The sequence below is a fragment of the Acartia tonsa genome, chromosome 4, assembly GCF_053477335.1.
Source record: "Acartia tonsa isolate MP-2025a chromosome 4, ASM5347733v1, whole genome shotgun sequence".
NCBI lineage: Eukaryota > Metazoa > Arthropoda > Copepoda > Calanoida > Acartiidae > Acartia > Acartia tonsa.
In genome coordinates, this window is record NC_137263.1 from 23,665,260 (window position 1) to 23,684,424 (window position 19,165).

The following is a 19,165-nucleotide window of genomic DNA, read 5'->3' on the forward strand; positions in this document are numbered from 1 at the left end:
CATTTAAAAGGAAAAAAGAAGATATTATGCTGAAATTTTGATGGCCTGCTCAATTGAAATATAACTAGCGAAATACAGATTCCCTGCTCTTGGACGTAATCGACCTTGTTTTTGTTTGAAGTAGTCTTTGAACTTTTTTTTAGGTTGGTGTCCCAGTATTTTTCAGTTTTTTAAACTTTACCCGATAAGATAGATAAACATACTTCTACTTTGTATTATAGACTTTTGGATTCGCCCTAGTCCCTAGAAACTTGACCCTAAAAGGGGAAAAATCGAGGAAATCAGTTACAAAATACTACCACAACCGATATTTGCTTAAGTTTACAAAAAATGAGTTTGGGGTAATTTGTTGAAGGGGATGGTGGTGTCTCAAAAATATAGCAAACCACCACAAGACCAGCACCTATATTATCTGAGAAGCACAAATTTGTAGGTTCAACGGTTACCGAGATCTTAAGCTTAAGACGAACAGAAACATATATCTAAGATAGAAACAAATATCTATTATAGATATGAAGAAGATATATAAATATTTATGTACCAAGGTAAATGTGTGCTTTTGTCAGAATGTATAAAACTTAAATTTATTCCTTGTCAAAAAATTGGCAAACCTTTCTTGCAAGATTGCAAACTATTATATTCAATATATCTTCAAAATTAAGAATTTTAAAAATTTTATCATACACATTCGAATTTTAAGAAATTGTTTATTTGATTGTATTTTTGCATTTATATAACATTTAAAACTTCTCTAATTAGTTTGAATCAAAATAAAAAGTACAAAGAATTTTCTTTTATGGTGACTCTTAGGATGATTAGACACACTATTATAAGCAAAGCTTCTCTATAATTAAGTGTTAAAAGTAGGGACTGTTTTTAAGGAACTTTGAGACCAAATTGAATCGAACTATTGTTAAGAAGCAAAAACTTTATCCTATTATGTAAAGTAGTTAGATTATTTTTTATGTAGCTTAAGATTTCCATAATTACTGAACCAATTTATGAAAACTTCTTAAATAGCCCCTGGATAGTTTAAGGCTATTTTTCTACTTTCCTTACACTTTCGAAAACAGAGCTCCTAGATGCCAGGAGCGCAGCCCAGCTCTTGTTTCTCATATAAAGAAGCAATATATTGAGTATAGGAAAATTGTGGTAAAAACTAAAGCAGCCAAAAATAATGCTTTTTATGTGTAATATATGATAATTTTCAAGGTCATTACCAAGACAACACAGTATTTGTTCTGTATATGTGCTCAACAACAAATAAATAACAAATTTCCCGCATTTTTGCATTTGAACCATTTTAAGCCACTATATATAATGATGGAGCAAGGGGATATTGGGCTGTATATTACACTAGTCCCCAAAGTTTTATAATAACGTTTTCTTATTCGTTGGCTTAACAAGTTTAGGGACTTCTATTGAATTTTGATTGATTTAATAATAATATCTTTGAATAAAATTTAATTCAGCTTAACAACAAGGACAATAAAGTCCAAAAATAGTCCTTCAGTAACTACTTAAAATTTGTAACAGTTAATTAAATTTTAGCAGATGTCGTCAATTAATAACAAAAGCATTACATTTTTGTTTATAAGTTATCTCCCTCTTCTTGTATTTTTTAAAGAAATACGACAGTAAGCAAGGAAATTACAATTTTTTTTGTAGAATTACAAAATCAGGAACATTCCCTATTTATAGAGTAGTTGGGATATTCGTTTGTTGACGAGAAATAGCTAGTAATCATGGATTTAAAGGGATAAGACAATGGCCGATAAATTTATGTACATCCCCAATGATGATATTCACAATTACTTCTTCTATAGATTTTAATTTCCATCCCTGGCTAGTACTTCACCCAGCAAGCTTACCGTCACAAGTTAAATGACGTTAAAATGCTACACACTGACCGACAAAACCTGATAGGAAATCTGCTAATAATTAAACTAGAAAATAAAATATATCGTTTTAAGCAAGGAATTTAAATAGATATATAAGAATAGTTATATAATCCAGATAATCTAAGATCTAGTGCAGGGAACCTTTATTTGTCTGCTAGGAAATTGCTTTAGCTGCTCTTTCGTAGCGACTTAGCTTGTTAATATTTATGACGTTATTGACGGATATTCAAAGACCCAATTGAAAATCGGCACAGGTCCATTTAATTTATTTAACCCCTCTCTCTCTGTTGTTCTACTTTAATGGAATGTAAAAGAAAGAGTGGGAAGTAGTCCTTGTATTAGAACTATTAAAATGGATATTGTTATGGATGCAGAGCTAGAATACTTATGCAGCATCTTACACACTACAATGCGGCTTAATCCAGGTACATGGAAAATATACCAACCATCTTTGGGATATATGTTGTTAATTTGACAAAAATGAATAATATAATAATAGTTTCATATACGTTTCATATTGTTTTAAATAGCTTAATACCAAAGTATATGGAAAATATACCAACCATCTTAGGGATATTTGTTGCTAATTTGACCAAAAAATTATGCAATTATTGTTCCTTTCACGCTACAAAGCGGCTTAATCCAGGTACATGGAAAATACACCATCCATCTTTGGAATATTTGTTGCTAATTTGACCAAAAAATTATGTAATTATTGTTCCTTTCACGCTACAAAGCGGCTTAATCCAGGTACATGGAAAATATACCAACCATCTTTGGGATATTTGTTGCTAATTGGACAAAAAAAATATTATAATAATCATCTCATACACGATATAAAATACATAGAAAATATACCAACCATCTTTGGGATATTTGTTGCTAATTTGACAAAACAATATTATAATCATCTCAAACTTAATTTCAAATAGCTTGATCCAGGTAAATGGAAAATATACCAATCTGCTTTAGGGTATTTTTGCTAATATGACAAACAGAAAAAAAATTCAATCACACAATTTAAAATAAATGGAAAATATACCAACCAGCTTTAGGTTATTTGTTGTTAATTTGACAAAGGAAGCAATGTGAGTGCTTCATTCACTATAGAATTAAGCTTAAGCCCTAAGTGCATGGGAAATATACCAAACTGTAAAGTTGTATTTGTTGGTAAATGGACAACAAAACTAAATACAATGTGTTGTACATATAGTTGGCATAATGATAAACTTTTTTCATAATTCTAATATGGCTTAATCAAGAAATATGTCAATTTAAAAATTCTGTTTGTTGACATAAATCCTTTATTAATTAAGGAGAATTAAAAAGATATTCAACAGCCTTACCATAACTGTTGCTAAAATGACTCTTATTATAATATAACATATTTTTTCCGATATAGTCCAACAAAACCAGATTAAATGAAAAAATAAATAAATTAGTTTGTTGCAAAATTGTCAAAATATTAAAATTTTCCTCTGTTTTTTTCTTATAATTCTTCCATGTTTTTACATTTTAGACCCAAAATTCGCCTTATTTAAATTTGGTGTCCTTCAAAGCCTTGGATAGAATATATTTTTATTGACTAATTGACATCAATCTACCATTAAGATTTTGTGGAAAATGGGTAGTAAGAATTTATTAGAAACACCCAGTATGTTTACTTTTGTATGTAGTTCTAGACATCTTTGTTTTAGAGCAAATTGACAATATATCGTTTTTCTGTAAAAGCTTTATCTTCTTGCTATTCTTTTTATTGAATTAGCTTAAACGGTTTTAGATTAGTGCGGTATGGAATAGAAATTTTTTTCTGTAAGATCTATTAATATATACAATAGATACTTTATATACAAATATTAATCTTTAATTACAATGGGCTTACCAACAATAAGCAAGAAAGTAAATTTTACTTTTTTTCACATAAAAATAAAAAATTCTATTATCTTGTGCCTCAAAAGTGTAGTTTATACTGTAGTGGGACAAAGTGTCAGAAAAATTAGCCATGTAATGTCATAAAAATGAGGGATTAGACATCTCTTTTTTAGGGGTTTTCTACTCTGACTTCTCTAATCTCCCTCATTTTTATGACGTCACATGGCTGATTTTTTAGGCACTTTGTACCGCTACATTTGGGCTACCCAAATAAACATTTAGTCAGCCGCAAAAACTCTTTTTATCAAATGAAATAAGACATTTACTATTAAGGTGGTGTACAGTTATGACAACAACCCACTTAAAATTGAAATTGGAAAGGCCTGCCTCCCCCTTTTTTACCCCCTAATGGTTGTACAACCTCTTGGTGAATCGCTGTGTACAAATCGCTGGTCAGGATCGTATTCAACATGTGGTCAAAAATGATGGTGGCTCTCTTTCCGTTTTCCCATCTCATTTGTTCTGGACTTCTAATCTTCGAGCATAACAGCACAACTTAATTTCAAACTAAAATTACATTTCAACATTTGTTTCGGGCTTTATTTTATAGTTACAGTAATGAAAAAGTCACAAACTCTTATTGCCAACATTAATTGTAATTAAAGCCATATATTAAGACATTAGACCAAATAGATCCAGATTTTTCTATAGAATACTGTTTTTTTATAGAAGTTCAGTCATATGTTTTTGGGTAATATTCAAGTTATTAAATTATCATCATATAATAATTGCAAAGTGAAGCGTGGCTATAAAATCAAAATTAGGATAAGCCAACAGTAACTCTTGTAGATTGTCAGAACTTAATAAGCAAAAGATAATTAAATGTATAATAAGTCAAAACCATACTGTAAGTAAATTTGTTGTAAACCTGCTTAGATACAGGTTACTGCTTAAGGACCTACTTGTATGTTTATGACTTGATTATAGAGATTTCAAAAATCAGTTGAACAGGATAATTATAACATGCAAAAAAGTGTTGTCAAACGAGTAAAAAACATCATGTTTAAGATGGACGTACGGACATCTAAATCTCCACTAAATCTGGTAACGATTATAGAGTTGCTTTTGACAGACGGACGGACGGACTGACCATAAATATAGAAAAGATTTACTTTAAGAAAGGCAGTCTTTGTAATCCCAATTTTATTGGGACAAAAAAGGCCCCGAAATACTTCACTAAATTGGCAAGATTAGCAACATTATAAAAGGATTCTTGATACACAACGACAAAAGTAGGGGAGGAGAGGCAGATTTGAAAATATATATTTCCCAAGAAAAAAATGGGAGGGTTGAAAAGTGAAACAGGGGTGCGATTCGGAAAAAAAAGAGTCCTTTATTGTTTGAATGTATGCCGCTGCCGGTAAAGTATGCTCCGTAAATATTTTTTGGGGGGAACGAGGGGTTGATATGGTACATACAATTCTAACCCCCCCCCCCCCCCTCCCTATATAGTAGACTTTAATTTAAAGCATCTTTCTCCCGGAGACAAGATTCTTATTTTCAACGGAGAGAAAAGGGGAAGGAGATATGATAAGCGTCTTTATACTCTGAAAGAGATCGGAGGAATTGTTGCACCCCCACTCCCCCCCCCCCCCTCCTTATCTACTTTACTCATACGGATACCAATACTTATACCATGTCTTTAGTTCAGTACACGAGTCAGACTCTATCTTGAGATATAAAGATTTACAAAAATTATCTCACATATGACATAACAATTTTGTTAAGTTTTCTCAAATATAAACAAAAACATGAAAGCTTAAAGATATATTCTAAAACATTAAGTGAAAATGACCTAAAAAAGTCGTAAAAGTTTCTGTGCCTTAACTTATCCTCATGATTAAAGGTAAAATATTATTTAAATCAACAGTAAAGAAGTGATCTGTAAATTTTACTATTAATTTTGTTTGTTTGACTTTAGTAAAGCAGTAAGTATGTAATACTCAGAAGAAAAAAAACGCCGCAATAATAAATGCTTTTTATTAAAATAATGAAAATTAAATATTTTTAAAAAGACTGGATAAACGGTTTACTTTAATTTAACTGTCTAAAAAGGAAAACTTAATATTATAAATAGTTCTTTTTCATGATACCAAAAAAAACAATATCTGATGAATAAAAACTAGTGCAGAAAAGAATAGTTTTTATTACTTGTATGAATATATTTGTGTGCAGGGATCTAAAGGGATAAGACAATGGCCAGTAAATTGATGTACAATGTACATCCTCAATGTATATACAAAAAAATCCTTCTTCTGTAGATTAAAATTAGTTGTTGAAAAGTTTTTTTAATAAACCAACCAATCAGAATTTATTAAAAGTCCCCAAAGTTGTTAAGTGAACGAATAAGAATACTTTATTGCATAACTTTGGGGACTAGTAATACACAGCCCATTGTCCACTCTCTCTTTCTAGTGTGTCTGCAGGCGAGGAATAAATGATTGATTTGCTATAGATGCACACTAACCCACCACAACACAACAACCAACAGACCTTGCAGACATGTGCATACTATATATGTACGTACAATAAACATACAAATAAATACATGATAAGCTAGTCCCCAAAGTTTAATGATAAGGTTTTCTTTTTGGATGGCTTAACAACTTTGGGGACTCTTAATTTTGATGGGGAGGTTTTTTAAATTGAGTGCACAGACCTTTCAACTATTAATTATAATCTACAGCAGGGGTATTTTTGTGTATCATCAATGGGAATATACATGAATTTATCAGCCATTGTCTTAGCCTTGCATATCTCTGTGATGATACACAATCAGTAAAATTATTTAAGACAGATATGTTGCTTGATACTTTTGTTTTAAGAAAAAGACCTTTTTGGGAAGAGATAATTTCATATTTTTAAAAATAAAGTTTTATATCTTTCTGTTCTAACAATCAAAATTAATTATGTTGAGCCAGTTTGTTGACATAAATCCTTTATTAATTAAGGAGAATTAAAAAGATATTCAACAGCCTTACCATAACTGTTGCTAAAATGACTCTTATTATAATATAACATATTTTTTCCGATATAGTCCAACAAAACCAGATTAAATGAAAAAATAAATAAATTAGTTTGTTGCAAAATTGTCAAAATATTAAAATTTTCCTCTGTTTTTTTCTTATAATTCTTCCATGTTTTTACATTTTAGACCCAAAATTCGCCTTATTTAAATTTGGTGTCCTTCAAAGCCTTGGATAGAATATATTTTTATTGACTAATTGACATCAATCTACCATTAAGATTTTGTGGAAAATGGGTAGTAAGAATTTATTAGAAACACCCAGTATGTTTACTTTTGTATGTAGTTCTAGACATCTTTGTTTTAGAGCAAATTGACAATATATCGTTTTTCTGTAAAAGCTTTATCTTCTTGCTATTCTTTTTATTGAATTAGCTTAAACGGTTTTAGATTAGTGCGGTATGGAATAGAAATTTTTTTCTGTAAGATCTATTAATATATACAATAGATACTTTATATACAAATATTAATCTTTAATTACAATGGGCTTACCAACAATAAGCAAGAAAGTAAATTTTACTTTTTTTCACATAAAAATAAAAAATTCTATTATCTTGTGCCTCAAAAGTGTAGTTTATACTGTAGTGGGACAAAGTGTCCGAAAAATTAGCCATGTAATGTCATAAAAATGAGGGATTAGACATCTCTTTTTTAGGGGTTTTCTACTCTGACTTCTCTAATCTCCCTCATTTTTATGACGTCACATGGCTGATTTTTTAGGCACTTTGTACCGCTACATTTGGGCTACCCAAATAAACATTTAGTCAGCCGCAAAAACTCTTTTTATCAAATGAAATAAGACATTTACTATTAAGGTGGTGTACAGTTATGACAACAACCCACTTAAAATTGAAATTGGAAAGGCCTGCCTCCCCCTTTTTTACCCCCTAATGGTTGTACAACCTCTTGGTGAATCGCTGTGTACAAATCGCTGGTCAGGATCGTATTCAACATGTGGTCAAAAATGATGGTGGCTCTCTTTCCGTTTTCCCATCTCATTTGTTCTGGACTTCTAATCTTCGAGCATAACAGCACAACTTAATTTCAAACTAAAATTACATTTCAACATTTGTTTCGGGCTTTATTTTATAGTTACAGTAATGAAAAAGTCACAAACTCTTATTGCCAACATTAATTGTAATTAAAGCCATATATTAAGACATTAGACCAAATAGATCCAGATTTTTCTATAGAATACTGTTTTTTTATAGAAGTTCAGTCATATGTTTTTGGGTAATATTCAAGTTATTAAATTATCATCATATAATAATTGCAAAGTGAAGCGTGGCTATAAAATCAAAATTAGGATAAGCCAACAGTAACTCTTGTAGATTGTCAGAACTTAATAAGCAAAAGATAATTAAATGTATAATAAGTCAAAACCATACTGTAAGTAAATTTGTTGTAAACCTGCTTAGATACAGGTTACTGCTTAAGGACCTACTTGTATGTTTATGACTTGATTATAGAGATTTCAAAAATCAGTTGAACAGGATAATTATAACATGCAAAAAAGTGTTGTCAAACGAGTAAAAAACATCATGTTTAAGATGGACGTACGGACATCTAAATCTCCACTAAATCTGGTAACGATTATAGAGTTGCTTTTGACAGACGGACGGACGGACTGACCATAAATATAGAAAAGATTTACTTTAAGAAAGGCAGTCTTTGTAATCCCAATTTTATTGGGACAAAAAAGGCCCCGAAATACTTCACTAAATTGGCAAGATTAGCAACATTATAAAAGGATTCTTGATACACAACGACAAAAGTAGGGGAGGAGAGGCAGATTTGAAAATATATATTTCCCAAGAAAAAAATGGGAGGGTTGAAAAGTGAAACAGGGGTGCGATTCGGAAAAAAAAGAGTCCTTTATTGTTTGAATGTATGCCGCTGCCGGTAAAGTATGCTCCGTAAATATTTTTTGGGGGGAACGAGGGGTTGATATGGTACATACAATTCTAACCCCCCCCCCCCCTCCCTATATAGTAGACTTTAATTTAAAGCATCTTTCTCCCGGAGACAAGATTCTTATTTTCAACGGAGAGAAAAGGGGAAGGAGATATGATAAGCGTCTTTATACTCTGAAAGAGATCGGAGGAATTGTTGCACCCCCACTCCCCCCCCCCCCTCCTTATCTACTTTACTCATACGGATACCAATACTTATACCATGTCTTTAGTTCAGTACACGAGTCAGACTCTATCTTGAGATATAAAGATTTACAAAAATTATCTCACATATGACATAACAATTTTGTTAAGTTTTCTCAAATATAAACAAAAACATGAAAGCTTAAAGATATATTCTAAAACATTAAGTGAAAATGACCTAAAAAAGTCGTAAAAGTTTCTGTGCCTTAACTTATCCTCATGATTAAAGGTAAAATATTATTTAAATCAACAGTAAAGAAGTGATCTGTAAATTTTACTATTAATTTTGTTTGTTTGACTTTAGTAAAGCAGTAAGTATGTAATACTCAGAAGAAAAAAAACGCCGCAATAATAAATGCTTTTTATTAAAATAATGAAAATTAAATATTTTTAAAAAGACTGGATAAACGGTTTACTTTAATTTAACTGTCTAAAAAGGAAAACTTAATATTATAAATAGTTCTTTTTCATGATACCAAAAAAAACAATATCTGATGAATAAAAACTAGTGCAGAAAAGAATAGTTTTTATTACTTGTATGAATATATTTGTGTGCAGGGATCTAAAGGGATAAGACAATGGCCAGTAAATTGATGTACAATGTACATCCTCAATGTATATACAAAAAAATCCTTCTTCTGTAGATTAAAATTAGTTGTTGAAAAGTTTTTTTAATAAACCAACCAATCAGAATTTATTAAAAGTCCCCAAAGTTGTTAAGTGAACGAATAAGAATACTTTATTGCATAACTTTGGGGACTAGTAATACACAGCCCATTGTCCACTCTCTCTTTCTAGTGTGTCTGCAGGCGAGGAATAAATGATTGATTTGCTATAGATGCACACTAACCCACCACAACAAAACAACCAACAGACCTTGCAGACATGTGCATACTATATATGTACGTACAATAAACATACAAATAAATACATGATAAGCTAGTCCCCAAAGTTTAATGATAAGGTTTTCTTTTTGGATGGCTTAACAACTTTGGGGACTCATAATTTTGATGGGGAGGTTTTTTAAATTGAGTGCACAGACCTTTCAACTATTAATTATAATCTACAGCAGGGGTATTTTTGTGTATCATCAATGGGAATATACATGAATTTATCAGCCATTGTCTTAGCCTTGCATATCTCTGTGATGATACACAATCAGTAAAATTATTTAAGACAGATATGTTGCTTGATACTTTTGTTTTAAGAAAAAGACCTTTTTGGGAAGAGATAATTTCATATTTTTAAAAATAAAGTTTTATATCTTTCTGTTCTAACAATCAAAATTAATTATGTTGAGTCAGAATGTTATTATTTGGTCATTGCTATACCAACAGACCTTGCAGACATGTGCATACTATACACAAACAAATAAGTACATGATACATACTTATGAAAATTATATTAGACTTATATTTTTGCTTTTTAGAGAAAAAAAAACTTTATCTCATTTTTTATTCCTATTTAAATAACTTTGTATCATTGAAGATGTTGTTGATACGAATACATATAACAGAATATATATGAAGCAAAATACATTGGAAAATACCGGTTCGAATTGGTTTTACTTTTCAGGGAAGCTTTTATAATTGTCCTTGTGTGGTTTTAAGCTATTTCTTACCTCCCATGTCATTCCCGAGAGGATAGTGACGAAGCCACTAGTTATAGAGAAAGTTACAAATTATAAAGGATCACAATCAAAAGTTTTAACTAAGGTGTTTCTACCAGCTTTCAACATTTAATTCTTATTAGCTTTTTCACCTACTTTTTTGTCTTCGACTAAAAATTGTTCCAAAAAAATTTCATAACTTTGCACTTAAAAAAAGATACATTATTTCCTCGCAAAGTTGTGAAAATGAAGGTTTTTAATTAAGTTTCTTATTGAAGCAAGTTCTGTAACAACAAATGTGTTCTTGACATCAATTATAAACAAAATTATAAATCATCGAAAAGCAGAGAAGAAATATAGGATCTAGTGCAGTTCCTGGTAACGGTTATCTCCAAAAATCTATGAACTTTAAAGGCTGTTTAGGTTTAGATTAGGCCAGGGTATTAATTCAAATCATAATGGCTTGGGCCTTAGCATCTATATTTGAGGGTGTAGGAAGGGGCCGAAAAATAGCATAAAACCATCCCGACGGATCTTTAATGCTTTATATTCAACTAGCGGCTTCGCCCCTAGTCTTTAAGAGGTATAATTACATCTTCTATTATCTACCCAGGCGAATAAATGGCATATTCGCAAAATTCGCAAAAATTCTTTTTAAAAAAAATTGGGGGGTTTGGAGGTATCCCCCCCCCCCCCCAAGGAAATAGCCTAAACCCACCACAGGACCAGTGGGTATATTCCCTGAAGAGTAGAATTCGATCGGTTCATTGGTTACCGAGATCTTAAGGGACAGATGGACTGACAGACTACAGACATCAAGCTACTTTGTATTATAGTTCCCAAAGTTAATAGGCCAACGAATAAGAAAACGTTATTAAAATACTTTGGGGACTAGTATAATAAACAGCCCATTGTTCCCTTCCTCCTAGATGAAATATCTTTACCTTTCTTTGTATTGAAGAAATGAATATTTAGGTCAGCTAAGACAAAACTGGAATAATTATTTATCGAATGGTATTATAGACAGCTTTCTGCGGATATTAAAGTAGAAATTATAAGATTTAAACCAGTTTTGTTATCCGCGAGTGGCCGAAGACGATTTTAGTATTCGTTGAAAATTGTATGTAATTCAACATACTGGAATCTTTGTGTCAATGTACTTGTACTATTTTCATTGTGACAATTTTGCATTGATTTAAAAATCTTTACTAGCATATTTGGCTTTATCTTAAAAGATTTCTTGTCGTAGCCTATTGTTTCATATAATGTTTTTTCCTCTTCTTACATCTTGTTGATTTTATTGTAAAAGTTTTTATCAAGAATATGATTTGAAAACTTGGGTATTGGGCAATGAAATTTACAACAACAAAAATGAATTCATCTAAAATCTTAAGAAAACCGTGAAAAAAATTTCACTTTTTTACACAAAATAAGTTTTAATTGCCAATTTAGAACTATATGCAGTAATTAAACGTCTATATTAGTCTTTAATTCTTAAACTTAAATTCAAAATGACAAGGATTACAATAACTGAATTAGCCAAGCTAAGAAGAATTTGAACACACAAAAGCTAAATTTACAGTAACTTCTACTACAACTTAAGAAAACTTAGTTATAGAATAACTAAGTTGCTAAGGTTCTTAAAATCCCTTAAAATATCAAAAGATCGAAAATGGCAATTTGTTAGGGATAAAGGCATATTTCTCAGCTGCTATTAAAGATGGAAGGCTGTAATTTTGTGTGGAGATTCCTATTTGACCACTCTTCTACTCTACAACTCAGTTCATATATCTGTACTTATGTTGTATTTGAAATAAGTATTTTTATTGACTTTAGTTGCTATCAAAGATTAAAAATTATGTGTAACGATTTTCATGAACAATGATCATCTGTTCTTAAACTCGCCCTTTATCCATTTGCTTGACTGTTTTTATTTATGTTATGTTTAAGATCTTGGTTACTCTTGGATGTTGTCATCCTTCCTTGGTAAAGTTTGCAGTTTGCCTTCTAGTAGAATATAAACCTATTTTGTGTAAAATATATTAAAAGACACTCTACCAGGGCTCGGCAGCCGCGCGTCAGCCGCGTAAAAGCCACAGTAAAATAATTATATTATAACTTTATAATTCACCTAAATGTCAAAACCTGTTTTTAAATAGACAATCCAACTTTTTTAAGCTGATTTAAATGTGAGGCTTATGTTCGGCTGCCGAGCCCCGCACACTACACAAGTATAAAATATAAATTTATCCAGAAAGTCTGAGAACCCGAGTTTAATTTGAGATGGTAACAAAACATATTATCTACATTGTCAGCCCAACATTATACTTATAGTTTAGATGTATAACCAGACAAATACCTGGATCCCCCCCCCCCCCTGTTAAGGACCTTTTTTCGTCTGCTAGCAAACTGCTTTCTGCTCTCTTGGCTGTGTTATATTCCCGACGTTATTGGTTGATTTTGAAGACCAAATTGAAAGTCGGCACAAGGTCCTTGAAAAGGGAATATACAGTTATGTAACCTCTTCCCCCTCTAGTATTTTACTCTAATAGCCCAACAAACTAAATATACTCAAATCCTCCTCAGTTTTTATATTAAGAAATATATTATATTTAGCAGGATGCTTCCATTCATCAATCAAATTACATTTCAAGCTGGTGGAGGGTGGGTGCGGGGGGGGTGGTAGTATAGAAGCCAATGTTTGCAACGAAAAAAAAGAAAATATTTATTGAAGTTGCATTGAAAAGATAGAGCACAATAAACTAAACACGACCTTAGTTTATACTAGGTTTAGTATAGTTATCCTATCCTATCATATAAAGTAGTAAGCGTTTTTTTGTCTGTCCCGAAGGATCTCGCTAACCGCTGAACCGATATTGTTCTCCTTTACAGTGAAGCTACTTATAGGTCCTGGGAAGGTTTTAAACTATTTTTGGGGAGGGTGTCTTCATCCCCCCTCCCCCCAAAAAATATTTTTTTACTCTTTTGAAACTCAAATTTAAAATGGGATGAAGTCGATTTTTCCCTCTCCTACCTTTAAAGCCCCTAGAGGCTTCTAGGGGCGTAGCCGCTAGTTAAAAAAAAAATGTTATCAAAATTAATTGGTTAAGCTTTTTTGTTCAATTATTATATTATAGCGACTACGCTCTAGGGGTCTCTAGAGGCATTTGAATGGGGAGGGAGGGGTTTTTGACCCTTTCCTCATTGTATACTAAAAATTTAATTGATTCCTTTTTTAGATGATTTCTCTTGGGACGGGGGGGGGGGGGTTACTCTTCCAAAAAATAGATACAAACTTTCCCAGAATCTATGAGAAAATACCCTGTAAAGGAGAACTATATCGGTTCAGTGCTTAGCGAGATCCTTTGGTACAAACAAACAAGCGGACAGACAGACAGGAATCCTGTTACTTTACTATATGGATTATGCTTATTTCCAATATTCTAGATATTTTATTTTGAAAATATGTTTTTGTTATTCTGATATCAATATTATTATTGTTGTAAATATATTTTTAAACAAAATAGGGGAATTTCAATCATGTTGTTATCCATTTTTAAGAATTCTGAAAATTGTATTAAATCAAAGACAAAAACAATATTTTTCTGTTCTTATTCTTCAGTATCAAAATAGCTTAATTAAAATCAAATTTAATACCTAGAAAAATTAACTTTATTACTAGAAGATAAAAACTTATTTCAAAATAAAAAAATTAAAAAGTTGAATAAAATGGTACCCTTCTATTATCGGAAATCGGGATTTATATCTAAAATACAAATTATTAATATGGCTGTCCATCCGTCTGTCTGTCCTTTTGGTAAGCGAGCTCTTGAGACCTTGAGACTAGGGTCATAGCCACTAGTCACATAGAAAATATTAACTTTGACTTTAATTAAGATAAAGTTATCTTAGAATATTGAAAATATGTAATATTAAGTTTTGAAAATTTTAATGCTTAATAATAGTTTATGTTTCTAGGTTTTTAGTCCCTTCACGTATCTCTAATCCTGCTCGGATAGACCTATCCCTTCGGGGTTCTCCTAACCAACCCTTATATAAGTTTAAAATCAAAATATATTCTTTATTAGTTTTTTTGTGGTCCATATGCTGTATGAGGAAACATGCCGATCAAATTTAGTCCCAAAACTAAAGTTCATAATAGTTATTTATCGCATCGTATTATAGATAGCTTTTCGCAGATATAAAATTAAAAATCATAAAATTAACACCAGTTTTGTTAACCCCTTGAGGTCTATAATACGATGCTATACACGATTCTTCAGTATGGCAGAGAACCGTTTAAAATCCAGCGGATATTAATCGGTTTCGAATTCATACTGGAAAATATGTTAAATCTTAAAATTTAAATTTTTTGTCACAACCAGAATTCTATAAAATAAAAAAAAGAATACGGCTGGTTCTGACTGCCTTTAACAATGGATATATTATTACTTGGATCTTACACCGGATTTTCATGTTCTATAATAAAGTGAACTTTTTAGCGGGCTAAAATAACAATCTCCCCCATCCCCTTCCCTCTTACTGAATAAATGGCCTGTCCAATAAAAGCGAGGGGAAATTGCAACCTTTTTCTGCTGTCATAATATCCACGTATATTGTACATCCATTCCATAAGCTGTACTCCAACATTGGATATTTGAAAAATGCAATTATTGAACAATTTTGATATGATGATTCACTTGGAAGAACACGATCAAGACTATTTTTAATGTTTATCATCAATATTCACTTCTCACCTGTAAATCAAAAATGCCTCAATTTAAATTTTAAAGAAAGATCTGTTTGATGAATCAGCTTTTATTAAATTAAAATATAAAAAATAAAATCCACAAAAATTTAAAGGCATTATGAAATGATATTTCATTTTCTTTTATTGTAACCAGAAGCGTACACAGTGCTTTGCCAGGAGGCTAAGGCTTGCCTATTAAATTTCAGTATTAATAGGGGTGTTGAACTCATCTACACTTCCTAATATTTACATTTTCTAATTGGGGCGGGATTCTCCTTTGATTTAAAGTGATCATCTAGATAATCCTATGTCATCACCCGCTTATAATGGGATACAATACCCTAACGCCCAATGGAGAAGAATATTAGGTTAAGTAACATACAATAGACAACCAACTCTTTGATAGTACGACCTTTGTTTTTAGTTATGATGCGTAGTCGGGCCGAAGACGAGAGGATGCGCTACGTGCTGAGCCGCGAACGCGGACATACATCCCCTAACGCACTCGCATGATTGTAACAGCTTGTTATTTTTGTTCAGGTATGGCTCCTGGAGCCCTGTCCATCCTGGCCCCGTTCCTCCGCAGGAAGGTGAAGAAGTATGAGAGGCTGGAGACGGAGGACCCCGAGCGCAGGAACCAGGATGCCACCATGGAGGAGCTACACAGGATTAATAATAAAATAGTAAGTTTTGTTCCCGCATTTTTTTTGGTTGGTTAGTTTGTCGGCTAAGAGCTTTAAAAGTCGCCTGTAGCATTCTTAAAGTTGAGAGGATGCGCGCCAAAATTAACTGTAATACGGTGCGATACATGGTTTTTCAGTAAGGCTGAGAACAAGTTCTAATTCAGCGGATTCTAATCGGATTAGAAGCCATACTTGAATTATTTTTACAAACAAAGTTGGTTTTGGGTTATTTCATAGTGTTATAAAAATCTTGTTTTGTAATACCATTAAAAAGCTGTATAAAAGTGTAACCTTTTATCTAACAAAACAGTTTTCAATGCCATTTTTGTATAGACTATTTTTTAGATATCCTTCAATAATTTGATTTGTATTTTGTTATTTCATACATTTTAATAGAGCAGCTACTCTAATATGGTAGCTGGACAAAGTTTCTTAAAAATCAGCCATGTGACGTCGTAAAAATGATGGAGAAGTGGGAAAGAAAACCCCTAAAAAAGGATTGGATAATCCTTCATTTTTATGACGTCACAAGGATGGTTTTTGAGACACCTTATTAATAACCAGTCCCATCCAGAAAATTGGAAAATTATATCTTTTTCTCCTCTAACTTTCCAATCTAAATACTTTTTTTTAGTTTTGCACATTTTCATCCTTGTAAAATTTTATGAAATCGAGACAGACAACAATATTTTCATTTTGTGATATTATTCATGAAAAAATCCTTCATCTTTATAAGAGTCACAGAAATACACGCGGCATATTTCATACTAGCGGCAAGGCCCCAGCGGCCCTATAGTGGAGTAGGTAGTCAAATAAGATCCTGTAATAGTTAATAATCGCATCGTATTAAAGACAGCTTTCGGGGGGAAAATAAATGAAAATTTGTAAGATTAAAACCCCTCGGAGCTAAAAAAAAGATTTTTATTTTAATATTCGAGGAAAATTGTCTGTATCACGATGCTACACATGATTTTTCAGTATGCCTGAGACCCAGTTCTAATCCAGCGGATATTAATAGTTTTCCAAGCTATTCCTGAAAATACTTCTTAAGTTCTTAAAATATTAGTGGCAATTTCTTTTTTTAACTTCACTAAAATCAAAGGAACAGTCTTTTATATGTCCTTTTACAAACAGACTGACGTACTCTACTTTACAGGGTAGTCATGCATCATAAAACTTATTTTACAAATGTGTCTATTCACTAACTAAATAGAAATAAGATTAAAAGATAAATAAAAAAAGAAATACTTGAAATGCATCACAGATATAAAAGATTGTATGCTGTCAAACCCTTTTGATATATCAAAGAAGTGCAAACAAGCACAATATAGAGAAAATAATCTAGTATTGTTTGTTTAGAAAAAAATAGTCTTTCAATGTCAATATATTAGCGGCGGCGTCCCTAGCATTAGAGACTCTGACTTCAAATAGGTAAATAAAGGACAGAAAATAGCCTAAAACCTCCCCTAAAACATCTTTAAAAAATAGCAAGAAACCATCCCGAGACCTCTGTGAAGATTTCCTGAAAGAGAGACCTCAATCAGTTCAGTGGTTGTCGAAATAATAAGCTTCAGACAATAAAAAACCTTACTACTTTATATAATAGGATAGATATTGCTTTGTCTAAGATCTAAAAGCCCAAAATAAAAAAAAATAAGACTATAGCCGATAAATTGATGTACATACTCAATAATGAAAAACAAAATTACCCCTTCCTGAAATGTTTTTGACACTCGACTTCATGAACCAATCAATCAAGATTTAAGAAAAGTTCCCAATGTTGTTAAGAATAAGAAAAAGTTACTATAAAACTTTGGAGACTAGTGTAATAAACAGCTCATTGTCCCCTCCCTTCCTGTCTATTAATAGAATCCTTCTATTTACATTTCACCAGAATCTGTTATATACAGGGAGGGAGGGGACATTGGGCTGTTTATTACACTAGTCCCCAAAGCTTTATAATAACGTTTTCTTATTCGTAGACCCAGTGTTTTGGGGACTTTTAATGCATTGTGATCGGTTGGTTTATTAAGTTGAGTGTCCAAACATTTAAATCACTAATTGTAATCTACGGAAGGAGTAATCATCTTTGGGATGTACATATATTGTCTTATCCCTTTAGATCCCTGGTTATAGAAGAAATATTGGCCAATATTTGAAAAGTTGAATGATGTGTTTGGTTTTGATAACATAGGAGTTATCAAATTTCCAAGGCAAATAGAATCTTTCAGGACTCGGTAGCCGCACGTCAGCCGCGTGTAAGCCGCGTGTAAGCGTGTAAGCGTCATATTAAAACTTTTTAATTCTGATGAATGTGTAAAACGGTTCCCAAAAAGACAATCCATCTTTTCAAAATTTATCTTTTTGCAAGCAAGCAGGTTTAAATTTAAGGCTTGTGTGCGGCTGAGGCGCGGCTGCAGAGCTCTGGTAACTTTCTCCTTTATTTTTAAAACAAATTTTATTTTTGCAAATGGTATTTATTACTTCAAATATATTTAGACAATAGAGGCTACGCCTCTAGAGGAATTTGTAGGGTGGTATAAACCTTCGCAGAACCTATGAGAAGCTATTCTTTAAAGTAGAACCATATCGGTTCAGTGGTTAGCGAGATCCTTCGGTACAGATAGACAGACGGAGTTCCTGTTACTTTTATATAAGAATAAACATGTCTGGCAATATATTTTATTTATATTCCTACCACATCTATATCCAATATTTTTAGAAATATGAAATGAAAAAGGAAATTAAAGCGAACAATTACTATTGTAGAGTGTCAGAACTGAATAAGCAAAAGTTTTGACAAAATTGTACGTGTTGCAAACTACTTAAATTCGGAAACTATTTAGAACATACTTACATTTTTAGGACTTAAATATAGAGATGCTTCGTTTATAACATTTAATAAAGTTCCCAAAGTTGTTAAGCCAACGAATATATTAAAAACGTTATATTAAAACTTTGGGGACAAGTGTAATAAAAAGCCCAATGTCCCATCACTCTCTGACCATTTCTGAGTGAAAGAAAATTAAACCTTTTGGGTACATTTCTTATTTTATTATGTTTCAGTAATCCTAGGAGAAACAAAGGCCCCTAGAGACTCGTGGCGAGG

At 31.9% G+C, this 19,165-nt stretch overlaps 1 protein-coding gene across 1 annotated transcript in view; it reads left to right on the forward strand.

Moving 5' to 3' along the window:
• The first annotated feature begins 9,043 nt into the window (after positions 1–9,043).
• Positions 9,044–19,165, forward strand: part of LOC145315399 (uncharacterized) — a 36,985-nt gene continuing 26,863 nt past the window's right edge. The window contains exons 1-2 of the mRNA XM_080155382.1: positions 9,044–9,243; positions 15,914–16,056. Of these exons, the coding sequence (XP_080011508.1) occupies positions 9,234–9,243; positions 15,914–16,056 (153 nt within the window). The 5' untranslated portion in view covers positions 9,044–9,233. The remainder of the gene's footprint in view (positions 9,244–15,913; positions 16,057–19,165) is intronic.